The 27,525-nt window shown below is 42.1% G+C and overlaps 1 protein-coding gene across 3 annotated transcripts; it reads left to right on the forward strand.

Moving 5' to 3' along the window:
- Positions 1-606: 606 nt before the first annotated feature.
- Positions 607-26,087, forward strand: UBE3B (ubiquitin protein ligase E3B). 3 transcript variants are annotated; one of them, XM_078595437.1, is made up of 28 exons: positions 607-716; positions 1,998-2,087; positions 2,808-2,987; positions 4,575-4,695; positions 5,483-5,542; positions 5,763-5,867; positions 6,017-6,113; positions 6,544-6,629; positions 7,109-7,191; positions 7,290-7,395; positions 7,509-7,629; positions 8,146-8,323; positions 9,049-9,221; positions 10,081-10,248; positions 10,885-11,056; positions 12,831-12,949; positions 13,480-13,594; positions 14,554-14,653; positions 15,283-15,420; positions 16,516-16,692; positions 17,129-17,239; positions 17,748-17,885; positions 18,310-18,375; positions 18,600-18,658; positions 21,321-21,503; positions 22,246-22,357; positions 22,926-23,018; positions 23,947-26,087. In XM_078595437.1, the coding sequence occupies exons 3-28, from the start codon at positions 2,818-2,820 to the stop codon at positions 24,136-24,138; spliced, it is 3,243 nt and encodes a 1,080-aa protein (XP_078451563.1). In that variant the 5' UTR covers positions 607-716; positions 1,998-2,087; positions 2,808-2,817; the 3' UTR covers positions 24,139-26,087. The 3 variants fall into 3 exon arrangements, with proteins under 3 accessions (XP_078451563.1, XP_078451566.1, XP_078451564.1); XM_078595440.1 differs by having other exon boundaries at positions 23,954-26,087; XM_078595438.1 differs by having other exon boundaries at positions 1,998-2,083.
- The last annotated feature ends 1,438 nt before the right edge of the window (positions 26,088-27,525 follow it).

The following is a 27,525-nucleotide window of genomic DNA, read 5'->3' on the forward strand; positions in this document are numbered from 1 at the left end:
AAAGTATATCTCCCATACTCAATGGTTGCATTCTTTCGGCCCAATCTCAGCACTGGAGCATCTGAGCTATAAGACGAGGACGAAGAATACACACTTACATGGGCTACATTCCTAAACCTTAGAATAGTCTTAAATTACCTGAGCCCAGAATGGCAATGACCAATCCAACCCCCCTCCCCCCTGCTCTGATGAGTCCAGTGTTGCCTGAGACCGTCGATGCAGCTGGTAATTCCGTCCGTAATGTCAGGGTGTTGCAATGTCTAAAGTGAGGGAGAATGTGGAATAAAACCATTTTAATCAGGACGTATAACTCAACTAGCAGTGATCAATCCACATGTGTCACAACACAGGCTGCGAGTGTGCGCGTCCCCTTTGAAAGTGGGAGGGGGGGGTGAGTTGAGGGGGCGGAGACTCGCCACGCGCATGCGCACTGACCTCTCAGCGACCACAATAATAAAGCACGCGCGGCGGAAACGTTTTATATTCCGTAACGCGCATAAGCGGCGCGAGGCGGCGGCCCCCGCGCGCTGATTGGTCCTGGGCGCGCACGTGGAAGGTAGCCCCCCCCCACCCCCCGCCGCGAGCCTCCGCTACCGTGGCTTATCCGCGCTGGGAAATGTAATAGGTGGTGTTGGGACGAAGGCCTCCGTCCGCGTCTCTTTGCCGCCGCCCGCGGGAGTTTGGAGCGGCGGCCTCGGCTCGCTGTGGTGACGGGGGTGTGTGTTGCCCTTCCATCTCCTCCTCTATCGCCTCATCGTTCTCTCGGCTACCTCTTCTATCCCCCCCCTCCTCCTCGGGGAATCATCCGTGCGCTGCTTTGAACGCGACGCGTTTTGTTTACAAATTGGCAGCGCGGCCTCTTCGTGCAAGTTTTGTGTGTGTATGATGAAGAGCACGAGCACCTCGGAATGCCGATGATCAGTCATGAGGGTGAAACTGGTGTGTTTTATGTAGGCGGCGTGTGTACGAGAGCTGTCACTCGGGGTGAGACCGGCTGACGTGGTCACTGATGATGGTGACACCCGGGTCACAGGTTTGCTGATGGTTACTAATTGATCTGCAGTACCAAAGAGCAACAATGAGGGTGGAAGTGAAATGATAAACGTGGTATTTGATGTCATCGTGTGTGTGTGTAAGGGCTGTCATACCGATGATCACGAATATGGGTGAAATCTAAATGAGGGTTGTGGCTTACGGTCAAACCCGTGTAAGTTCTGTGGATTGCTGATCATTACTAACTAGAATGAAACCGAAGGAAGGACAGTGGATTATTAATGATCACTAATGAGAGTGAGACCCGTGTAAGTGCTGCGGATTACTGATGATCACTTTTTCGGAGTTAAACCAGAAGTAAACCTCTCGTTTAATATAATTACCATGTACAATAAGGGTGGTTATACAGTAATATACTGATGTTCACAAATGAATATTACATTGTTGACATTGGGATGTGTGTAACTGGGGTGCCGCGGTGGCGAGATGTGATCTCCCTCGACTCGTATTAACAAAGTTGTGGGTTCGATCCATGACCCTGACGCCTGTATATTTGCAGATTGCATGTCTCTCCCCCGTGGCCAACTGGATTTTTTTTTCTCCGGATCCTCCGGTTTTCCTCTCCACGTTTAAGATCAACATGCGTTAATAGAATTTGGCTGCTATGCATTTGCACATGATAAGCCACTTCGTTCAGCTATCATTTGTGGCCAGGTTTTTTCTGAAAAAGAGCTATACAATAAAGCTCAGTGGGCCTTACAATGGTAAAATAAAAATAGTCACTGGGTTATTGCTCAATAATTAGGGGGAAATTGTTAATAATGTACATGATCCATGAGTGTTGTGTGAATACTTAAAATATATCTAGCTCATTGCTGCTGTTCTGGTATTGTGTCATATCCAAGGTGACCTGTACTGTACTGTTTACTCATGCTTTAACCATGATATGCAGTGCTGGTGGCTTTACAACTAATTTTAAACATTCACATTTTACACTGTGCTAGGTATGGCAACCTCTCTCCCTACAAGAAATGTCCACGGAATGTGACAGCAGCTTGGATTAAAGCTCTTTCTCCACTGAATTCTGTCAGTAGGTACTGTCAAATATGCAATTCAGCTTCAGAGTAGATTGGTAATATTTCAACAGCAGACGGTGACCCAGTTAAGCCTTTGTCTTGCTCTCATTTTTTTTCTCCAAGAGACTCATTCAATATTTTCGCTTTTATTGCCCACAAAGAGATTTAACTGTGGACTGATGGAAGTGAGGCAAGGTACAAATAATCATTTCAGAATATATTCTTGTTCCTGGTTCTTTCGGTAAAGTCACGTAGAAGGGAAATAATAAAATAATATTATAAATCAATATTTATTGATTTATATTATTATTTTAATATTATTTTATTATTTCCCTTCTACGTGACTTTACCGAAAGAACCAAGAATATGAATCCCTGCAGTCACGAAAGTTTTAAATCAAAATATATTCTTGATTCAAGAATGTATTCATTTAGATCTCTATACATCTTTAAAATGTCCCCTTCATGAGCTTAAATGCTACATTTACAAAATTCGCATATATTCTCCATATTTTAAAAGCAATAGATTTTTACACTCACGGTTTCATGACTGTTATCGTGAGCATGATAATCAATTTTAATTGAAGAATCTGCATTATGCCTATGTACTATGTAATATAAGAGCTTGGCGGATGCTGGCTCGTGCCTTCCTGGCCACTGAACTGGTGCGACAGTGGCCAGTTGAGAGTTGCATCGAGGAACTGCCACTGTTTGTGCACTCGTGCAGTTACATCTGCAGAGCCGCGGAGATGTTTGGCGCGGGCGCCCAGAGCCAAAGCACTCGTGCCGAGTTCCTGGACCGAGCGCGTGTGGCGCGGGAGGAGCGGCGAGGCCAGCGGGATCGAGAGCGTGCCGCCATCAAGATCCAAGCACTGGTGCGCGGCTTCCTGTGTCGTCGATGCATCGCCCGCCGCACTCGGTAAGGGAGTAGTTTTTTTCTGTTACAATTATTTTTTCGTATTGTGCGGAGTTGGTTATGCAGCATTCATGTCAAGGTTGTTGAGCCAATGGACGGCTTAAGGAGTAGCCTGCTAAATACGTGAAAGCCGCCACAAAATTGTTGATGTGGGCAGTAGTCTACTTTGCAGTCCATGGTTTGAGATTGGTGAGCGCAAATGCATTGTGGGCTATTAATTTCCCATCATTTGTTAGAAACGGCCAAATCTGCCGTGCAAAGGTTCTGGTGTGATTAGTTACAGGTAAATAAAAATGGGGAGGTTCATAAAAAAATTCTTGTGGTTTTTTATATATTCATGCAAACTGCATCTCACAATGCTACACATACGCAACATATAAAGGTGCATGTATATTAAGATGTTTGAAGCCAATAAATGAGTGTTAATACTCCTGGGATTTGCAATTAACAAAATCGAAGAGACACTGGGAGTGTCCCACATTACTCCACACTGAATCTCAGGATTGAATGAGGCTACTACTTGAGAGCTTTCCCTCAAACCGAAAGCAGATTCTAGGACTAATAGGCTTTAAGAGGTTTTGAAAATTCTGTAAAAATTATAACATGTTATTTTGTTACCCCGAACTTATCCATCTTATTTCAGGTGGTCTATCCAGAGTATTGATTTTTTTCTCAGAAATGCAAAGTTTGCTTAAAGTTAAACATTAATTCATCCTCAATCTGAAAGTATCAAACACTCAGAATTGTTTACTTACGGACATCAAAAGAACTCTCCATTTCACAAGGTGTCCTTTTATGCCAGTAGTGTGGCCACTCAAATTACCCGGACTGTTACATCAAATATACATTCAAGGTATTTGTTTATAGAGGCAGAAACATTTGACAGGTGGTAAGGACTTTTGTATAAAATAGGCACTTTTGTATTTTATAATGAAATAAAGCATCTGAGAGAGCACCTCACACCAGCACACGTGTACACCCCATATGAGACATTTATGTGAGCGAACATAATAGATTTGCTTTGCACAAGATTTATATCGTAACAGATAACAATGTGCAATTGTTAATCTTTCATGAAGTGATCGTGAAAACTGGCTTTCAATCTTCATCAAAAGCAGCACAAAAAACACTGAACCTCCTTGTGTAGGCTCTTGAAGGTAATCACAAGCTCATGAATCACTATGAGACCTCATTTGCCAGTGGCAAAATATAAGGAGGTCTCATAGTGTAAATGCTTACCCCGAGCTCTCAATACTCTGATATTGTGCTGTCTTTGAGTTGTACGCCTTTTGGCGTCATCTGGTCCAACACCAATGGAGACTAGGCTCTAAGAAAAGCTGTCTCGGGTGTGGACCAATCAACTTCAAGGACAGTGCATATCATTATCAGAGTTGTTTCTTTTTGTTTGCATTTTGACTGCTTGTGTTGTGGTTATTGCAAACATGCCTTGTATAAAGGTGTCAGTTTTTGTACCAGTTTAAAGGGTAAAAAGCTCATGAATCACTAGCAATAAAGAGGTGTTTAGTAATTTCCAGTTGTTTGGCATGGATGCTTGAAATTCATGCAATAAGTACTGTGTTTTCCTTGTAGGCACGAGGTGGATGAGTTTTTCTCTGCACAAGAAGCCAGTCCTGCAAAAAAGAATGCTCTCTGTCTGTTTAAAATTGGGCAGAAGCTGCTCTTCATCTTTAACACAGCAGAAGATGTCAAGGCAAGTATATGTTTTGGATTTAGTGTTTCAACTATTCTCATTCATAATAAACGTTTTTGGGGTTAGATCGCGTTATTTATAAATGTGTCGTAACCCTCCACCACCCGACATGGCCAATCAGCAAAAAAAGTGTCACGTTGACAAAAGACAAAATAGTTCACTGCTTTAGCCCACCGGTGTGTTGAAGAGTGAATCCACAACATTTACAATTTTTGAGTACGACGTTTCGCTGGTAATTACATCCAGCATCATCGGGCGAATTGCCCGATGACGTTTCTGCTGATTGGCCATGTCGGGTGGTGAATAATGTTGGTCGCGAAAGCCTATGTGTTAAACTATTCTTATTCATGAATGTTACTGCATATAAAAATAAATCTCTTTGTATCCCTTTTTTTCATCTTAAGTAGGTATTATTTCTAACATGGCATTTACTGGGATTTTTAAATGTTTTGTTGTGCCCCTTGTTTGAATATAAATTTTAGTTCAATGTATTTAATCTTGGCATAAAGCAGTGGCAGTTTATCAGCACTGCTCTATGAACCCAGTGACCTGCGTTTGTTTCCAGGCCACAGCTAACGTCAGTGATATCTGAACCAGTCCTGGCTCCCTCCCATCCCCTTCATCGGTTCACATGAACCAGTGTAGTAAAGTGTGGTCAAACAACTCCCAGTCCAACAGTGGATTGGCACAGGGCTGATAGTTGTTATTACTTTTAGTTTAAAATATATTCGTGAAATTAATGTCTTGCTGATATAGGGCAATGTACTCATGTGCTTTTTTTCGGCAGAGGTTTGAAAAGTTCTGCCGGCACTTGCTGAGCAGTATGGAGGAGGATAACGACTCGAAGGTATGCGAGACATTACAGTGCACCTATATTAAGACTGATGCTTGTAAGCTCCATGATAAATGTAAATGGGCATCGTCTTCAATCTCCAAGTGTCAATTAAGCTTCGAGTGTGATAAATCGTGCGCAGTCATCAACCTGTGCCCGCTCGAGGTGGATACTGAAATGGATCTGTCTGCATTTCACATCGCTGCCTGGTGTGCAAGTAACAGTTTGTTCCTAGGTGTGGTATGTATCCCTGGCACTCTCTAAAGACTACATGCTACGATGGATCAAACAGCTCAAGGACGTCCTTTCGATCTGCTGCAGTTACTTAAAGAAACTAAAGGTACTGCAACGTTACAAAGAGTGACACTTTTGATAAATAAGCTGGAATTACACAAACTGTTTAAGGTGCACCTTTGTCGTGGGAGAAAACCTGGTGTTTAAGGGGCAATGATTTTAATTAATGTGGGAAACTGTTTTCTTTCCCTTCAGCCGGAAAGTATCTTGGACACAAAACAGATCACGCTGTTTCTCACGGTCCTGGTGACCTTCACTGATGCTGGGGGCTGGAGAATGGTGCGGGTCAAAGGTGAGAGGTCAGGAAATCTCAGTGGGAATTACACGCTTGGAAGCAGCTCCTTAAATTAGGTTGGGAGAAGATTTTTGTGTAGGAAGCAACTAGTAAAATTAAACACGTAAAATACTTACAATACACCGGAGTTTATTATCATGGTTGTTAATCAGATTTGTTTGATATTCAGGAACATGGTTAGGTCACCTTTGGAAGATAACAATTCATCACGTAACAATTCATCAATGAAATGGTTTGGAATCTTCAAAGTGTCTTATCATGCCTGCTCGAAAAAAGAGATGTGTTTTTTTACTTATGTAAATGTTATGCATTTTGTTTCATTTAGATTATTATGAGAACAAACAAAAGAAACATAAACAATACAATGTGTTACCTACTTGATTCTGTGTACTCGAGTGAGACTGAGACACCGAGCCATGTGTTGCAGGTGACACTTTTAAGATCAGCATGAATCTCATCTGTGCAAATGTTATGGGACATTTGAACCAGAAAGGACTCTACCCCGACTTACAGGTGCCCATGTCCACTGACTTTTTAGCCGACGTTACTTCGTACATTTGTATAGACGCAAACACATATAGCTATTGACTATCTTAGCTTAGTTCTTTGAATAGGTTGCTTAATGTGTCACTAAATCATCAGGCAACCCATGTCTGCTTCTCATCGAATTGTGTCATCAGTCAAAACTCTTTCCACAACACCTACATATTATATATCCTTCTGCACTGTTTGGTTCCAACTGGTCAGCATTCATCCTATATCGGTATTATTGGTGTAACAATATTCACCCTATCGCTGTGATTCAGTGATTTGTCTCAATGCAGGGTTGTGATTCGATTCAGGATTATTGTTTTTTTACATTGTGGTGCACCACCCAGCAATCCAGTTTCCATCCATGCAAGCGATCAATTAATTACAAACAGCTGTTTTCAAGTTGCTAATAATGTTGTAGTTGAAGCTTCAGGGGGTAACGGTCTCCCACTTGTTCTCAGATACTAATGACCAACGGACTGGCAAGGGTTGTACCAACTTTGAACAAAGCTACACTGACAGCTGTATTCACAGTTGCACTACGGTAAGTCTTACTGATTTCTATTGCATTTTTGACGATAAACATGTAATAAAACCTTGACTTTTGAATGATACTAATGCACACATGTAATTTCTTTACAGGCCTGTGGTCGCAGCCAAGTTTTCGGAAAACTTGCTAAGATCATTCACATTACACGTGCTCTCCGTTCCGGCGTTAGTGCTGCACCTGTCCAATATTGCCCCCGAGGTGAGCCAAGTGAAACACTTTCTCTGCAGTTCACCTCACAAATAGCCCCAGCTAACAGTACAACTACGGTAGCTCAATAGCAGTGCTTTAGTTTGAACTTTGTTTTTCCACAGTGCTTAAACATGATGTCAGGACACGACTTGTTTAGGAAAGTCTTGACATTCCTGGGGCAGAAGGATTATCAAGAGGATATCTGCATTTGCCTTGAAGGCACCATGTCCCTCTGCCTGCTCGGTAAGTTGTTGAAAATGTGTTGCTATGTAATTTTTTTTAGAAATAATGTCATCCAATGATTTAGAATCAGTGCACACTCTAGAGTGTATTGTCTAAAGCAGTGGTTCGTAACCTTTACCGCAGCCTTGCACCCCTTTGGTTCTCAGAAAGGGCATTTCGCGCCCCCAGGGTGTGCGTACACCCCAAGTTAAGAACTACTGGTCTCGAGTAAGGCTGTGTGCATTATACACAGTATGGTGATGTCATGTGCAGGGCATGATGGGGGAACTGAGCCTTTGGTCACGTTCGCACCTCTTGCTGAATAGAGAGCACAGTTTGCCTGTAGTTCGCCTATTTGTTTCCACCCTGCAAACACTTCCGCCCAATTAATTTCTCATCGTTTACAGAAGGTGTTAGAATTGATTTAAGTTGCACTTATTTATATTATTACCGACAATGAACGTAAACTGAATCTGACTTTACCTGCACTGGCAGTAGTTATGACACTGGTGCTAACCTTTATTTGTGTTTATGCAGGAAATTTAATCATGCTGGCATTGTTAAATGAGAGCTTACTTGAAGAGGAGACAGAGGCATTTAGTAGCCTGGTGACTTCAGTGCTGACCTACTGCCAGAAATATGTTCTGCAGAAGAAGTCCAATCTCACTCACTGGCACCCTGTACTTGGCTGGTTCGCACAGAGCATGGACTATGGGTCAGTCAACACCTACCACCAACTTTGTTTCATTCCAAACCGCAAGCAGACTGCCTTGGGACACATTACCTTTAAAGAGCATCCTGCAATGTTATAAAATATCTTGCTGGCTCGTATAATAATACAGCTCTCTGGGCACTACTGTATGAAGACCCCATGCCTCCTTTAAATTCATGCAAGATTACCAAGTTAGTACTCATAATAATTCATGGACACTGTCAGTACACGCATGGAGGAAATTGGGCCTCTCCGCATGTCTATCATAAGGGTTGATTGATTATACTTCATGCTGGTTAGTGTGGGTTGATGAAAAGGAGCGACCTAGGTCTGGTTCAGATTTCCCTTGCCACTGATATTATTCTTAGCTGGGAATCAAACTCGGGTTACCTTGTTTACAGTGTAGTGCGCTAACCACTGTACCACTGCTCCTCCAATATATGGATATCAGAAATTCTGTAATATGCTATAGATTGTACATTGTTGACATAATTTTTGTTTAACTTATGCAATTTAGGAAATCATTATTGCCAGATATTTTTTTTTTTTACTTAGACTTAACTTTCACAGTACTAGACGCTTCACCGCAGAAGAAAGCATAATACTTTCAGCGAGGTTTGAAAGAGCCAGTTATAAAATAAATCAATTATTCTCTTATTAAATTGCACAAACAATTGATGAGTACGCAGCAACCCATCGCCTGGTGATGCTGCTGTTGTGCCGAGCAGGCTGAACGAGGCCATGCCCGCTGTGACGAAGCAGCTGCAGTCACTGTGGGGCATTCGCATGATCCGGGTGCTCTTCCGGGACGTGCTCACGCGCAAGCTGGCAGAGGGACAGGAGCCGGCCCTGGCAGCCGCCCCACCTACTGCCGCCGTCTCAAATGACAAGCCCGTGAAAAGTAGAGAATGCCACCGTCCACACGTACAAAACTTGAAACATTGCTGACTGCAGCCATTGTAATTTGAAAACATAAATGTGCAGCCCGTTTTTATCAGTCTACTGCTGGATGAGGATCTCCCCATGCCTTGTGCGCCATGAGAGATATTTGACCATGCTTCACTGGTCAGTGCGGGTAAACGAAGGTGGTGGGGAGGGTATAACAACAATGGATTTTTCGGCGCTGTCCTCTGCTGCTGTGTTTTTACACATGATCAACCCATCCAAGCAATATTCAGATTCAACTCTGATTAGCTTCTGAGATCTGACGAGATGGGACACATTTTACCTGATTTGGTCATCACAAAATTGGTACAAATTTTAACCATATGGATTCTGATTATTTTCAGCAGTTGCCAAAAATTAGTGTTTTATAGTATTGGCAGAAGTTTTACGAATTTGGCAATTGACAGGAAACAATTTTCTGTGTATAAATTATCTTGGCAAGCAATGGATACTGGTTTTGGTAAGCATATATTAGGATTTAGGTAATTTCACAAAAAATAATAATGCTTGTGTATTAGTGTGAAACAATGTTTTGCCCATTTTCATGGAAAAAACCCTTAACTTAAACATTTAAGTTGTGTTATATAATTTTCCTGAGATTAATTTTCTTTTGCTCATTGTGAAAGTTAGCTATATGAGCACAATATACATACAATTTCTCATGGCATAGGATCTATAGTGTGATAAAGTTCTCATGGCAAATTGAGGCCACGTCACCTTATCGGCGAAGACACTCGTGCACAGCGGCGATTCTCGAATGCAACCCACGCGCCCCGCGTTCTAACCATGACCGTTTCCCTGGGCCGTCTCTGCAGACATGTTCCGAAAGGCGTTCCGGCGCTCTGCAGCCGTCCGCAGCATCCTGCGACCGGTGGGCGGCAAACGCGTGGATTCTCCCGAGGTGCAGAGGGTGTGCGGCGTGTGTGTGCTGTACCAGACGGCGCTCACCACGCTCACGCAGATCCGCCTCCAGATCCTCACCGGTACGACGGTGAAGCTCTCCTGCCATCACGTGCGGTGGCATATTTGACGTTTATCGGTAGAGTGTGAGAGGCAGTGCAAACAATTGAGAGTAAAGGCACTAGCATGTAAATAAATGCGCATGCGTGCTTTTAATGTGTTCAACAGATGGGTAAGAAAACAAGTTAACTTGTACAGGTTTAACATTTAATTCTTAGGATTATTTTCATTTGCTCGTTTTATTACGCTTTCCAACAACCGTAGAAACCATTAATGCATTTGCGTTGTCCTTGCCCCGGCGTCCCTAGCCCCCTTGCCGTGTCTCGACCCGCGGACGTACCACTTCCTTTACACCGAGTGCAAAAGTGCCCTTTATTGCGAATTAAATACTTTCGAGGACAAACATATGGTCAGCATGATGAAGTATGGTCAAATGCATGGTGTTTTTCCTATTTGTGTTATATATGTAGAGATGTTACTTGCTTAATACAAAATCCTGTAAATACATGATTTGTGCATTCTTGGACAAAATAACGATTGCAACCACACTGCTACCAAATGCCTTATTTTTGACTAGGTGAAGTTGATGTGTATTGTAAATTGATATGTTAGGTAAGCTGAATTAAGCCACGTTTATTTGCTGAAATTGTATTGTGCAGGTCTGACGTATCTTGACGATCTCCTGCCCAAGCTGTGGGCCTTCATCTGTGAGCTGGGACCTCAAGGTGGCCTCGCTCTCTTTCTGGAGTGCCTGAGCAGCGACACAGAGGACTCACGCTGCTTGCTCGCTATGCTCACGCTCTTCTGCGACTGCTCTCGGCACCTGATCACGTGCGTGTCTGCCCGTGTTGCCTGTAACACTGCAATGCAGAGGAGATTTAATACAATAGCCCTTATTCTTAGGTTTTTTCGGTAAAGTCACGTAGGTAGCTTGTGTTGCCTCCGAAACGTCGTGATTTTTATTTTATTTTTATTTTACTTTTATTAATTTTATTTTTTTACCTACGTGACTTTACCGAAAAAACCTAAGAATATGAATCCTTGCAGTCACGAAAGCTTCAAATATAGAAACAATAGCCCTTGTTCACAATGCTGGCCTGTAATGCAGCACGTTGGGCTAGAGAGTGACATGGGAACAACATGTTAAATCTGTCCCCATCTCGTCCCATCAGAATTCTTCCCATCGTATTCACTCCAATGAGCTTCACAACAAATGTATTCCCATCCGTTCCTGTCAGAAACTTTCTAATCTCATCCCACTTCTTGACCTTGACAAAAAATGTATTCTCTCAACCCGTCTCACCCTTTGGTCTTGTCAGTGTGAACGCTTAGATAATTTTTATACAGGCACCAGCAGAGCGCAGTTGACTTAAATCTGAAATGTAACATTGTGATGAAGATGTAACCAAACGTTAAGGGACTGTGATGTAAAAGTATAAATCAGGACCCCACAATATTCATCTTTAACAAAGCATTGCATGAAAATGATAGGCCGATGATTCAGGCAGTAGCCCTCATTCAGAGCACAGAGAGTGGGGGCAGCCAGATATGATTTAGTTGGGTATCACACTTTAACGGAGAGCGCTGAGAAAACTGGAAGATGAAAAGTCAATTAATGAATCATCGTATTGTATTCGTATTCAAGTTTATTGTTGAGTACACCTCATGAGTATATGTTCATTTGTCAACTTTAATGAACATGTCTCGGCTCCACAGTGTTGTATGTAATTTTCTTGAACTTAGGTCTTTCATCCCCCCTACCCATGGTCTCTCCTCTCTGATGACGCGTCCTTGCACAAAACATCAGCCTATCATGATTATGTTATAAGGCAGTGTTGTTCATCAATAATCATTATTTATCACTATTATTAAATCATTATTATAATTTCCTTTACCAAGCACTTTCTGCGGGATCAATTACTATCCTATCTCCTCCCCTGGGTTCAATTTCCATCACATCTCATGAGTCTTGTTAATTACGAATTCCACAGAGCCAATGGGAGTCCCTTTATAGTGTCGCTCTGCTTTTGGAACAGGGGTTGGTTGGGAGAGCAAATTAATTGTTTTGAAATGCAAAAACGGGTGCGTTATAAGTTAGCCAGGAGATGGCAGTATTGTAAATTAATTGTGAGCTCATATAAGCTGAACTGAGTTTCAGTTTTCAGTTTCATTTATTAGGTATAGCCCTGTGAGCCATGCGGCTCTTGACTCGGGTGCAACCGCAACAAACAAAATCATGAACAAAGAACATCTTAAAGTGACTACGCTCAACAGAAAAATCCAGGAAAAAACAGTAAAATCTTCCAGAAAAAAGCACCGTATATCAACGCTGCGTGCAACCAGCTTTGTGTGTAAAGGCTTTCTATGGGTGCAGGGCTACGTAAGGGGCTGCAGAGAACAATGCAGCTAAATACATTTTTGTATTGTACTTGTATTCTCCCACATCTATGCTCTCCATCTTCAGGAATGAAAACTCATCAGCATGATGAAGTATGGTCAAATAACCCCCATGACCCACATGATGTGGGGATGCCCTCTTCCAGTAGTGGATTGACAATAGATGTACATGTACACATGCATGTTTTTGTTGTTATTTTTTCAATAGAATATTGGATGACATTGAGCTGTACGAAGAGCAGGTCTCCTTCAAGCTGGAGGAGCTGGTTACCATTTCTTCCTTCCTCAATACCTTTGTTTTCAAGATGATCTGGGATGGCATTCTAGGTGAGGTACCCCCTGGCTTAAACATTTATTACTCGGAAATATGAGTTGATGACCTGCGTTACTCAGTGGAGACTCATGTGTAGACATTTGTTTCAAAGTCCAGCACTGCACAAATTAAACTGCTGCCCCTTGCAATACGGTGTTAAAAATATTGCTCTGCCATAATCTTTGAAACTGCTTGTATTATTGTGATTTGGGTTGCCAGGTCAGCAAAATATATCTTGCGCTTAGCTCTATGGCAGGGCTCTTCCACAGGTGGTCCATGAGTCAATTGTGGCCCACAAAAGTTCTTGGAGTGGCCTTACACTCGCCAAGACAAAGAGAACGATTTTGAGTTGAGTGATAAAAAAACAGATGGAGATGCGAGTGCTGTAGATAGAGATTAGTGGGATGAAAGTAAAAAAAAAATTAGAGAAACTGGTGACGATCGATGTGTCCGGAATCTATGTGTTGGATCTCCGGTTGTGCGGTGAATGCTGTGGATGTGCGGTGAATGCTGTGGTTGTGTGGTGGCTGTGTGCGCACCACAGAGAGCGAGAAGACCGACCGCTCGCAGCTGTTCGCCTCGGTGCACAGCTGGCTCATGACGCTGTACGAGCGAGACTGTAGAAGGAGGTTTGCGCCCGAGGACCACTGGCTTAAAAAGTACGATCACACGTGCAACACGATGCAGAGCACTGCTCAATGCTCTAGCATCATTGGTCTGGGCTTCGGTGCAAAGAATTGAAGGGGGGCCTATGTCCAATTGCTGCCCCACTCTTCATAGCCCAACACTGGGCCCCTCTGGCCCGTAGGCTCCTGTGCAGTTGCACTGCATGCACACACACTTGATAACTACATCATTGACACTGCCAAACTCTCAGCACCAGCTTATTCACATGACTATGGAAAAAAAAAAAATTTAAATCACAATTTTTTTACATTCATGTGCAACCAACTTTAATTAAAAAAGCAATGAACTCTTATTGAGACATTCTTCAGAATAGGTTTTCTCCTTTTTTCTGGCAACAAAACAGGTGTTAAGATATTAAAACACCAAACTGAAACCTTTTACAATGAATCATGTCTGCATTAACCACAATACTTGTGGTCAGAATACAAGCAAAAAACGTACTCTGATAATATATGCATTGTCTTTGAAACTGATTGGTCCACACCAGAGACAGCTTTCTTTTGAGCTTAGTCTCAAAACGGTGTTAGACCAGAGGACGCCAAAAGGCGTACAGCACAAACACAATGCACTATCAGAGTAATGAGGGCTCGGGGTGAGCAACTACATCATGAGACAATCTTGTTTTATTTTCGCTTTCATCCAAACATGCCTAGCAACACATTTTGATGCCAAGCGTGTTGCTTTAACATGTACCTACTGTATTGAGTGGCCAATGCAGAAGCCGCTGGTTATGCTAGATGCTGCTTTATAAAGATATGAGTTCAGATCAGCACAAGAGTCAAAGGTGGAGTTCAAGAGTGGGTTCCTTTTGCTCTCTTACCACCCACCCCACTGCCCCTATTTTCAGTTTCACCTATAATATAGCCCTGCATTGTGTGAGCATGCTTAACCGCTGACAGATGGCTGTGTAATCTTCCTCTTGAAACGGCAGGGACCTGAAGGCAAATGTTCTCTTCTCTGAGCTCGAGAAAGGAAAGAAGAGAGCCAAACTGCTTCTCCAGCACATCCCACATGTTCTTCCACACAAGGATGTGAGGATACATTGATCAATCTTTTCCATTTGTATTACTTTTTACAGAAATAATAATTTACAATGCTCATTGTATGTATGTATTTTGAACTTATTTTGTACCGTATATAGCCAACCGTGCTAATCGGAGATGCGGGGGAAGGACAACAAACTAAACACAAAATGCAGTTCTAAAGAAATTAGTTTTCAATCTATATTTTAATTTGCATAGCTCCAGTGGCTTCCTAATATCAGAGGGAAGAGTGTTCCAGACAGCTGCAGAAGTGTGCATCTGAAAGCGCTAGTCAAAAGCCACTCCGAGAGTGACCAGGGTTTGCATGATGGTTTATGCTCCTTGACAAGATCAGCAAGGTATTGTGGTTCATTTGTGGCAAGCATTTTGTGTGTAATGAGTGCAACCTTATAATGTACTTGGCAATCGGAAGCCAATGCAGCTCAGCGAACACTGCACGGACACTTCTGTTAACTGTAGGCAGGACTCGGAACAGGTTGGCAGGTGCTAAGCGTAGTGTGCTAATCACTATACCACCGCTCCCCTCACGATATGTATAGAGGCATTAAAATAAGCTCAAGTAGTGCTCCATGTGTACCGAATGCAAGAGGAAATTACACGCACGTATGTGTCCACAGCGAGTTGTGCTCTTCCGGAGCATGGTGGCCAAGGAGAAGTCCAGCCTGGTGACGGGCAATCAGATCGTGTCCCTAATGGATTTGAACCACGGTGCGCCAATCACGCACATCACCGTTCGCCGCTCACGAATGCTGGAGGTATGAGGTGCCGGGATTGGCCAAGAGTCTGCTCTCCTTTTTGATTGGTTACCACACGAGCTGGTGGTGCCAGCTGGAAAAGCCCTTTTGTCAACCAATGCTCTATGGGAAATAGCTCCTTGACGACTATTGCCACCGTAATCTGGAACTCCCTCCACCTGGTAATACATGCTACCGACTCCCTGCCCCTATTCAAATCCAGGTTTCAGTTAGACACGATAAATCCAAATCATTTTTTTCTTTTCACTGTCAGAATAATATATATTTTGGCGTCCATGCTACTTGCATTTCAGAATCACTAATGAAACACAGACAAGCGGGAACATAGCCAGGTGGTGAGCTGGCACCACCAATTGCCCAAGATCTGTGGTCCCCTATAGATACAAAATTTCAGCCATTTAATGAGTCTTCATGCACGTGGGAAGAAACCAGAGCACCCAGAGAAGCCCATTGGGTATGACTCTCTTTTGCATATGATTCTTCTATAAAAAAAAAAGATAATTTAAAAAACAGTGTATGACTATACTCTTAGGTTTTTTCGGTAAAGTCGCGTAAGTAAAAAAAAATTATAATAAAAGTAAAATAAAAATCACGATGTTTCGGAGGCAACACAAGCTTCCGTCTTCAGGTGGAACCGTCACAGCACGCTTGCTGTATCAAGTAAATGAGTATGACTGTACATATACTATATTAATGTTAGGCCTCCTTTTTCACTAATGATGCATGTCCCACTATTTTATACAGGATGTTGTTAGGTATTGTATGAACCCAAACCGTATTGTGGTTGTGTGAAAAAATGTATCAAGCGCCTTGAGACATTAGTGGAAGGCGCCTTACAAATAAAAGTAAAATTTCGATTTAAAGCTTTCGTGACTGCAGGGATTCATCTTCTTGGTTCTTTCGGTAAAGTCACGTAGAATGGAAATATTAAAATATTAAAAATAAATTCTACATTATAAAATTATTTTATTATGTTTTTGTATTATGTTTTATTTTTTTTATTTTATTATTTCCATTCTACGTGACTTTACCGAAATAACCAAGAAAATAAAAGTAAATTATGATTATTAACTGTCACTTTGCATGTACCTGCAGGATGGCTACGAACAGCTCAGCCGGTTGCCCCCAAACTCTCTGAAAGGGACTATCCGGGTGAAGTTCATTAACGACCTTGGCATGGATGAGGCCGGCATTGATCAGGACGGTGTCTTTAAAGAATTCCTGGAGGAGATAATCAAGAAGGTGTTTGACCCTGAACTCAACCTCTTCAAGGTGAGACCAGAATCAGACAGACAAAATGAGGAGCTTGTAATGCTGTTTATATAGTTTTTTGTTTGTTATACAAATATATAAAGTAATATGAAAGAAAGATTAAAAAACACCAGTTAAACCATCAAAAATCACAAAATGCAGTAGTTAGCATACTAAAGTTGGACTGTGGCCGCAGTGAACAGTAAGTCAGCATTGCTTTGTGTGCTGTTCACGTTTTAAGCCTGTGGGAGTGCGAACTTCATTTTCTTACAGAAATAGCTATTGTATGCAGTCAGGGTATATTCGTCTATGTTATATTAAGAACACACTGCACATTGTCTGGGGTCATCCCGGTGATTTGGGTCCAATTACAAATAATGAAACTTGACCTAATCTCTTCGCATTGCACGTGGAATACTATGATGTCTAAAAACTCCCACGTGCTCCGTGTCTCCAGATCACTATTGGGGATGAGCGTCTCTACCCCTCGCCCACATCCTATGTCCATGAGAACCACCTCCAACTCATGGAGTTTGTCGGCAAAATGCTGGGAAAGGCCGTCTATGAGGTTTGCCTGCAGGACACAAAAGTCACGTGTGACACATTGTCCATATAGTGCGAGATTGAAATTATTGTTAAAAAATATTGTCATTGCAAAAATACCCACTTCACAGACTCCTTGCAGAGTGGTGTGAACGATGGTTTTGGCTTAAGAATTTGACCTCCAATTTCATATCAATTTGTGACTAAGGTTTTCCTCGCAATATCTTTAGTCTGAATGGGCTCTCATCTGGTTTAAGACTATTTACTACTACTACTTATAAGGTTAGATTTTATTTGAGGTCCAAGTTGTATCCATTATTAATAAACACTCATGTGTGCAAACTGGACTGTGATTAAAAAATAATCAAATTAATTACCAATCACCGTGAAACTCACAAATTTCCGAGCTACGAATTTCAACATCAACTCGGTGGTAGCATTCGGTTCGAACATAGCGTAATAAAGAATTACATTTTGTTACAATGGTCGTGCATATCTGATTGACTCACCATTAATGTGTACCTGTTGTTCAGGGCATTGTAGTGGACGTACCGTTTGCGCCGTTCTTCCTGAGTCAGGTGCGCGGAGTGCACACATCCATGCCCTACAGCTCCATCGACGAGCTGCCCTCCCTTGATGCCGAGTTCTACAAGAATCTCACCTCCATCAAGGTAGCCTTTGACAGGCCCTAATTTACTGCCACGTCTTGCCACCACTGACAATTTTACTTCCTGAAAGCAGGATTCCAAGATTGGTCATGGTTGGGTTGAAACGGGAGTGATTCATGATATTTTTTTACCAGCATGGGATTATAACTGCGGTTTGTAATATCACAGTGATTCGTGGTTAGTGTGATCCACGTGGAAAAACTTTAAAAGATTGAAATCTTGATTTTGCTTTTCTCACTATTTTACAAGAAACACAAAACCAGACATCTGAAAGAGGACCTGTACAACATGTGGAGGCGAATTAAATTTCGTTTTTTTTAAGGACAGAATTGTACTTGTATCATGTAAATGAAGTGCAGTAAATTACTGTTGTGTTATGCATGGTATCAGTAGAAGTAATCGATGGTTAAAATTTTCTCCGTTGCAGAGGTATGATGGAGATGTGAGCGAGATGGGGCTGACGTTTTCGTACGAAGAGGATATCATGGGAAAAGTAATAATTGATTTTCACATTTCATTCATTAAATCACCCAGTGGAGCCGTTTATGTATTTGAAACACCTTTGTGATTTTAGTTAAATTATTTATTACAAATTGATTCTTTGGTTAATTTTTAAATGGGTTAATTTTTTATTGTATTGGTGTCCCATGTGGTTATGCAGATAACATATTCAGGAGTCTACGTATACTCACCAGTGTATCTTTTCTTTCTGCCCAGCTTGTGTGCTATGAACTTTGCCCTGGTGGGAAGACAACCCTTGTAACAAACGAAAACAAGTATGTTTGAACTTTCATTACACCCCTTTCCATACAAATATCCTTTCCCATTAGTCTTGCAAGCTTTATTATCTTTGCTGATTGAAACCCCCTTTGTGTTTAGAGAATATACTTTTGTGTAATCACCATGTCCTTGTGACGACTTAGCAATGTATTATTGTCTGGGTGGTCAGTAGCAATGTTCCGATAGAAATTCGAGGAATTTGGTTTTCTGGGAGGATTATTTGTTTCCCTGGTGTGAACCGGGTACTGACAGGTGGCAAGACGTGATCGCTGATCCATCGCCAAAATCGGCATCACACCGGTTCCTTATCGCGGATCCTAGAGTCTGTCCATCTAGCCCCAACCTGACATGCTGTCAGTGGCCCTTGCTGAGCAGGTTACGGACAGGGCAAGGTCTCTGTGCGGCCAGCCTCCGCCGTTGGGGTCTTAATGATAATTAATGCACACTGCAGCTGTAGCACTATATACAGAACTAGCCTTTTGCCCGTCCAAGGACGGGTGTATTTCAGTCAATCTGAAACTTGCAAGAGAAAAGCAGATGGCGACGTGATATTTATTGCATCAATTCATGTGCCATTTGTAAGGCCGCAGTGACACAGACTTATTTCATTTAAAGGTTATAATCCCTTGTTCATCATGACGTACTTTTTACTTCTATGTCTCAATAGCGTTACAGAGGTCGCGTGACGTGAGGGTTCTGCCTTTGTAGTGAGGGTTGTAAGTTGACGCTGAGGAGGGGAGGGGGAGCAGCCTCCTCGCCCCCCATGTGGAGTGATGTCACCCGCTAATTAATATTAATGGCGGGGGGGGTGTCCATTTGGAAGACGTCACCTCTTCATGATTATTAATGTGGGGGGCTGGCTGTTCGATGTGAAGTGACGTCACCCGCTCATGTTATTAATGAGGGGGGAAGGTCCATTAGGAGGACGTCGCCTGTTCATGAGTATTAATGAGGGGGGTTGGCTAACCTAGAGTGACGTCACGAACAGGACACACAGACATTCTTGGCTCATTATAGTAGTAAATGTTGCGTTTTATTGATGACTTCACTAAGTTCAGCGGAGGTTTATGAGAACTGCACATTGGCACCGAGGGTGCTATCGCATGGCTCGGCGATTACGCACACGCTGAATGAATGCATTATTACAAATTATTTAGTGATGTTGAATTGGCAGTGGTGCAAAAGCATAATGAACAAAAAAACTCAACATATTCATCAATAATACTGTAGCCTTAACATAAAAAATATATTAGGTGACATTTCTCACAATGGCCCTTCATAGTACATAAATGTTATTAACCCTTTCCCGTTCGATGACAGAATCGATTCTGATCGATTCTGTCATAGGAACAGAATCGGAAGTTAAAGGCCGTGCGGAAGGGCATGTGGGGCACAGTTTAGTGCCATATATCATAGAGTGTGGTCGTGTCGCTACATTTCTCTGTGGTGAGTACAGCACAATGTTTTTTTAGAAACAGCAGTATTATGTCTCTGTAAATAAAATTAACGTTAACCGCTTTTCGCGTTCGGCGATTCAGTGGTGAACAGGACCCACCCTGCAACTTGCTATATATGTGCTATTCGAAAGGCCATTGCCCAAAACGTCGCCGAAAATATATTTTTCTTTCACGGCAATGGCATTGACGAATGTTAGGTTTTCTTTATACACACTTAACTGCATTCTCAATAAAATGTAAAAATGGTTTCCTATCACAATTACTAAATGTATAAACACTTTTTTTTACTAAACAGTGTGTCTTCTATATGTCATCACACAATTTTCAGTAGCATCCAGAACACATGCTTCTATAACTGCAGCATTTTTAACAGCATCTCCAGTACTTCAAATGAGACTATCTACAGTACCTCCGAGCTGGGCTTGGAGGGAGCCTAGTGCAGTCGGTTAATCCTATTAATCAAATGCTTTGGAGATAAGGGTTGGTTAAATTGCACATTTCTGAAACTCCAAAACTCAATAAGTTGTAATGGGGCCAGATGGAAGTTCAGCAAGTTAGTTCATGAACAACAGCTGTGTACAGACCTTTTAAGTGCTATCCCCTTGCGTGTGTGTTTCTTTTCTCCAGGTATTCCAGCTCCCTCCCACATGCAAAACGCTGCCTTAAAATGGAATTGGCCAATTCTCCCAAACATAGGACCTTCATTGAGGCTTTCCTGAATAAACAAATGACAATATAAATAACGTAAATTCTTCGTAATATAGTGTCATGATAAATTGCAGAAAGGACCGCACCATGAAGCACAAACTTGTTTTTACACCCATTCTAGATTTTAAGTTTTCGTGACTGCAAGGATCCATACTCTTGGTTCTTTCGGTAAAGTCACGTAGGTAAAGAAAATAATAAATGAAAATAAAATAAAAGATAAAAATAAATAAAATTAAATCACGACGTTTCGATTGCAACACAAGCAATCATCATCAGGTGTGAACACCACAGCAAGAAAATGTATACTAAAGTTTACGTCGTGATTTAATTTTATTTATTTTAATCTTTTATTTTAGTTCTTATTTTCTTTACCTACGTGACTTTACCGAAAGAACCAAGAGTTTGTTTTTACACCGTCACAGTGTGCTACAATATTTGAGTAAAGTAAACGTTTTGAAAATTCTTGAGTGTTGTATTATCGCCTTGCCTTTAGGATCAGCTACATCCACATGCTGGCTCATCACCGCATGTACGTGAAGATCAAGAAGCAGACAGGGGCGTTCATCCACGGATTCAAGTCCCTCATCAGCCCAGAGTGGATGGGCATGTTTTCCACACCCGAGATGCAGCGTCTCATCGCCGGTGACACGGGCGAGATCGACTTTGAGGACCTACGGTGCCTAAACACACAGACACCATCGCATGTGGCGCATTCTCGCTCGTCAGATTCCAATTCTGCACAAGTCAAGTTTTTTTTTTTGTGAATGTATCAATACTGAGCATGTCACAAGTCACATCTACTCTGCCATGGTTTTATCACTTTTCATGATTTGAGGTCATGGTTTGATTAGGTTATCAATTATTTTTAATCTTGTTTGTGCCATCTCGTTTATATTCGTTCCATCAATCTATAGGTATAATTTCCATGTAATTTGTATAAAATGTACATAAATTGCAAATCATCAGTTCACAATTAAATGCATGTATCATTCGTTTATCAATATTCATCTAGGCATGTCAATATTTTTTTTAAATACTCATTTACTGGACTGAACGGAGGCAGCATTTTCAGCCTTGCTCAGGAGTACAGTTTACATATATCCACCAGTACAGGTCTGACGGTTGTATGGCTACCCTGCAACTAATCTTATACACGAGCTATAGTAAGTAAGTCTCAACATTTGTTATCGCACACTTTTATCAGTCCAGTCCATCAAGAATGCGTGATGATCTTTTAGATCACTAGGCCAAGTACATTGTCAGTATAATGTAAATTGAGACAGATTTGACAGCAGAGTGAAAAGTACCACAGAACCAACATTTACTTCACACAAACACACTTTATATTTGTGCAGCAACTCTCTATGCACACGTGTTTATGCTAATTGCGGTAATTGTTGCTGTTTTGTTTGGTCCAGGAAACACACAGTCTATTATGGGGGCTTCCATAACAACCACCGTGTGATCATATGGCTGTGGGACATTCTCACTAAAGAGTTCACAGCCCAGGAGAGAGCAATGTTTCTCAAGGTCAGTATCGTCGCCTTACAAGTATCCTGCATAGCTGTATCCACTCTCTCATTAGCAGTTGGCATTCTCCTCTGCCCTTCAATTCCCTTCTCGTATCCCTCGGTGCTTTGCCAGATCAACCAAATATAGCCAGCACTTATTTAGGCTTGTCATAACTATAATTTTGCCTCTCATGTTTTATATTCTCTTGATGAGCTAACAGTGAAAAGTAGTTGGACTAATAAAAAGAATGAATAAATCCTTGCTTTTTGTATTTGTATATATCTATTAAATTAAAGTTAAGTGTTGATTTAAAGCTTCCGTGACTGCATGCATTCATATTCTTGGTTCTTTCGGTAAAGTCACGTAGAAGGGAAACAATAAAATAATAAAATTCTCACGACGTTTCTTGCTGTGTTTTTTCACACCTGATGATGATTGCTTGTGTTGCAGTCGAAACGTCGTGAGAATTTTATTGTTTTATATTTTTATTACTTCATTGTTTCCCTTCTACGTGACTTTACCGAAAGAACCGAGAATATGAAGTTAAGCGATTAAAATACATTGTAATCTGTATTATCCTCTACAGTTTGTGACCAGCTGTTCCAGGCCTCCCTTATTGGGGTTTGCACATCTGAAGCCATCTTTCTCCATCAGATGTGTGGAGGTCGCTGATGACCAGGTGAGAGAAGGGTGCATTTCGATTTAAAGCTTTCGTGACTGCAGGGATTCATCTTCTTGGTTCTTTCAATAAAGTCACGTAGAAGGGAAATAATAAAATAATAAAAATAAAACAATAAAATAAAAATTTCCACGACGTTTTGGCCACAACACAAGCAGCCGTCCTCAGGTGAAGAAACAGCTCTCGGAAAGACAGCTCTGGTTCTTAATTATTTCCCTTCTACGTGACTTTACCGAAAGAACCAAGAAGAAGGGTGCATTTCACAAAGCTTTTACACCTGCAGAGGGAGCGTTCTGCACTCCCTCCATATGCTCACAGAGCCAACCCTATATTTAGTTGTTGTCTCTGAATAAATGTCCCTTATGCTAACAGGCATTACGTGAAATGTTATGATGGAAAATGCCGCTATTCTGGGGTTATCATTGAGTCTGCATTTATAATCTGCTAGGCCTCCTCAAGTTACCGCTTGCGTTGCAATGATATTTGCTAGCATTTAAGGTGGTAGCTAGTTTAGCAATGTCTATCTGTAAAATGTATTTTGATTACTGTGCTACATTGTGGATAGGGGCCAATGTAGCAAATCCATTGTTGTACTGTACCATTATTCTCACTCGTCTATGGTCGCCATCTTCACCAACCCACACTGACCAGTGTAGTGAAATCTGGTTAAATAACCCCCATGATCCATATGGTGTGGGAAGACCCTCACTTATCCAGCAGTGTAGTGACAAACTGGCTGTTAATGTACTACACATGTACGTTTAAATTACTGCACGTTAATTTTGCTAATTGTTAAGCCCACAACATTATCCGGAATAAATTAATGGATTGTATGATTGATTGGCGGAAGCTGCATTGTAATTAGTAACACTACCCATCGGTTTACTATATAAAAAAGTGACCACACTTGTCGCAAATCTTCCGGCAGGACACAGGCGACACCCTGGGCAGCGTGCTGCGGGGGTTTTTCACGATCCGGAAGAAGGAGCCGGCCGGCCGTCTCCCCACTTCCTCCACTTGCTTTAACCTGCTCAAGCTGCCCAACTACAGCAAGAAGAGCGTCCTGCGAGACAAGCTACGCTACGCTGTCAGCATGAACACGGGATTCGAGCTCTCGTGATGCGTCCGTGCCACGCGGCGCCTGCGCGATGGCCGGCAAAAGAATAAGCTCGTCATCGTTGGGAGGGAGGGCGAGGGAGGGAGGGAGGTAAGGGAGGAAGGTGATACTGCGCACCTCCCTTTACAGCGTAACCTGAGCCCAACGGCCGTTATCCCGGCTGTACGCAACACCGTGAAGGTAGGTGTCACTCGCAAGGATGAGTGGCGAGGTGGTCATGAATTTTGGGCAAGTAATGTTTGTATTAAAGATACGCTTCTTGCACTTGACAGCGGTCACCTACCTGTGGACCTACCTGCGGTACACTTTAAACACCTCAGAATCGACGAACATACACATCGTCTACAAGCGTAGAGAACATACACTTTCATCTTCTTGGTTCTTTCGGTAAAGTCACGTAAGAACCAAGAAGATGAATCCCTGCAGTCACGAAAGCTTTAAATCGAAATTTAACATACACTTTGTCTACAAGCATAGAGAACAAACCAATTTTGTTCGAGTCTTCTTGTTTTTACAGGCGATGACGTTTTGTCATCATGTCGAGATCATCCGTGGGTGGTGCACAATCCCCCAAAGTGTGCATAACGTGTTTTGAAACTTGCCACTCATGGCAGGTTCATGCCGCTGTTGGGACGTGAATGGGGTTTTTGCTGCCTTTTGTCGAGTTGCCCAACCTTGGTCTCAAGACAAAATGTGCCCCTTGAACGCCGCAAAAAATGAGGCCCTGCTCTGACGCCTCGCATGCTCCACGATGTTCTCCGTTTGGAAGGAGCTGGTCTCGGAACCTCGTTTTAAAGTTGTACACTTGGGTACACTCCACAATAAACTGCCCTCATGCCACCACAGTTGTTGGTGCAGGCTGACTTTGTTGATCACAGTCAACTAATGAGAATGTATCATTTTTATGTTGCGTGCACTCGGCAATGTCAATTGCAAACCTTAAGTTCTTCTTGTGCAACAACACAGTTGTCACATTTAATAAACTAATGGGCTATGATATAGTATAAACGTAACTCGTGTAAATAGAAGCGATGCTGACGTTTTTATTTCTTAGGTTCTGCTGTTTTATGTACATGAATCTGCATTTCTATGTTAACTCCCTATTACGGTGTGGTCTTCCATGTGTTTACAGAACTACTATAACTGGCATGCAGTCTTAATCGGCAAGTTTTACATTCTAAAACTATATACAAAATTAATTTAGCCTGTGAATGAAAAAGATGGGACGATTTTATTTGGTTTAATTTTAAAATTAAAGCACTACACTGACACCATACATTTATACTGCTGACACAATCTTCTTTGTGTGTGAGATATATTTTCTCCTTTGTATCGCTTGTATACAAAACACATTTTCTTTAGTCAAGTCGGGAAATTACTTGGTATAAGCAATCATCCTCAATTTTGTCCCAAATGCCATGCAATTGCACTTCTTTAAAATACCGTGTGCCTTCCAAAAGGTACCTGGCAGGACTCGCCTGTAACAGTCCACTTGGCCTGCCCTGTACACAATACAAAAACACCTGAAGGTATTCTCAATGATGTATGTATTTTGAACTTCTTTCGCACCGTACGTAGCCAACCGTGCTAATCGAAGGCAGTCACTAGAGTGAACCTTGCCCTACTGTAAAGAACACGTTTTTCTGGCTTTCACTTGCATTTCGTATTCCTGCCCTGGTCGTAAAAGTATTGCGTTCTGTCAGATGAACTCCACGCGGTTACCCTACGTACGTACTTTGTTATAAAAACAAAATCGTAAACTGTTCATGTCGTTTGTCCAGTTTTAAATTTCTGATCGTGTGCAGATCTCGCATGCGGTTATTGTACAGCTGCGGAATATAACTGTATGAGCGCGGGTCAGTTAAGCTGTTGAGCCACACAATGTTCCCACAGCAAACGAACTAGTGGTCTTGTCTTTTCAGAATAAATGTGAATAAAGTATTGTAATTTAATCCGATTTGTTCGTGGACACTTACAACTTGCATGTTCTGCCTACTGTGTATAGATTGCATTTGGTTGCACGTTACTAATGGGTGACGTAGAACTTGAGAGGTGATGTAGCCATGGGAAACCCGACACCATAGCACGTACACCCAACATCAAACTGGAAAAAACCGCATATCCTGTGTACCTAGCCACGCTCGTCTTGTTGTGATTTCCAGTTACATTTGCTCCTGCTTTGGCTTAAAAAACAACGCAAATGTGTTATCCTCAAATTCCAAACAACGGTGTAGAATTTTTTTTAGAGATTAACCATATTGCACACCTGTTGTGTGTGAATTCATGTATTTGTTTGGGGCAAGTGAAAATGTTTTCGTACAACAAAACGTTTGCAAAGATGGTACTGTGCATGAGCACACGTGACGTGAAAATACTGGTCCCGTTAGTAATTAAAATGCTTTCATTCACACGAGTGCTGAATGATTAGAAAGGTGAGCATAGGTAACTTTGAGATGTTCTGTTGCCATATTTCCAAATGTATTATTTTTGCAATAAAAAAATATAATCTAAATTAATTGTATAAACACTTTGCATATTTAGATAGTGGAAATCCATAACTACTGGATGTTATGTCTCCTACCACTTGAAAAATAAGAAAATAAAATTGTTAAAACTTTCCGGTTTGCTGAAAAACTCAAGTGGCATGTTTGCCCACGTGACAACTTGATTAGATTAGCCCTAAATCACCTATCTCTTCATCTTTATACAAAGTTCGATTTTTCTGTGTTTTTTCCTTGCGGCCACTGGAGATATGTTACCTTCTGGGAATCTCAACTGTTTAAAGAACACTGACAGAACCAGTATATGGTTTGATAACCCAACAGCTCAAGTTTCTCCACGACAATAAACACATTCCTGCGGAGGGAGCTGGTAGGAACGTTGGGTTGCTCGGTCAATGGCCAGGGTCAACGGCGGCGTGGTGTTTTCCGCAAATATGCCCGACTGTGAGGGTGGGCACAAGCCGGCGTGAGTAGGTTAAACGTTGAGTTTTATAAGGGCACCACGGGGTGACCAGCCCTTTCCCACCCAGCCCCACCCCACCCTCCCCACCCAGCCCTCTCCACCCAGCCCCACCCCTCCCATTTTTGGATGCACGACGGACGGACACAATAATCCCCTGTGGGCTGGTGGAACCAGGAGGTTCCTACCAGTATAATATACACTACAGCCTGCATCAATCCACCGCGAAATGAAGACGTCTATACGCCTCGTCAAGTCAAAGTTACTCAGCGAGAAACAAATAAACCCTGGCTGGGCTCAAGTCACCAAAACACGCCTCGCCACAGCCCAGCCGTCGCTGGCAGCACGCGTTTACTACCGCATTTTGCAACGTGTGAATTACTTGGTTCGCCAGCGTTCGCGATGGGAAGCCCCGATTAGCGCGCTCCC

Source organism: Lampetra planeri, chromosome 6 (assembly GCF_965212315.1).
Source record: "Lampetra planeri chromosome 6, kcLamPlan1.2.h2, whole genome shotgun sequence".
Classification (NCBI taxonomy): domain Eukaryota; kingdom Metazoa; phylum Chordata; class Hyperoartia; order Petromyzontiformes; family Petromyzontidae; genus Lampetra; species Lampetra planeri.

What these genes read in the sequence shown, in the direction of transcription:
- UBE3B (XM_078595437.1), top strand. Translation starts at nt 2,818, where the DNA reads ATGTTTGGCGCGGGCGCCCAGAGCCAAAGCACTCGTGCCGAGTTCCTG. An exon ending in GCACAGAGCATGGACTATGG is followed by an intron (nt 8,324 to 9,048) that starts GTCAGTCAACAC and finishes TGTGCCGAGCAG; the next exon opens with GCTGAACGAGGCCATGCCCG. An exon ending in ATGTTCTTCCACACAAGGAT is followed by an intron (nt 14,654 to 15,282) that starts GTGAGGATACAT and finishes ATGTGTCCACAG; the next exon opens with CGAGTTGTGCTCTTCCGGAG.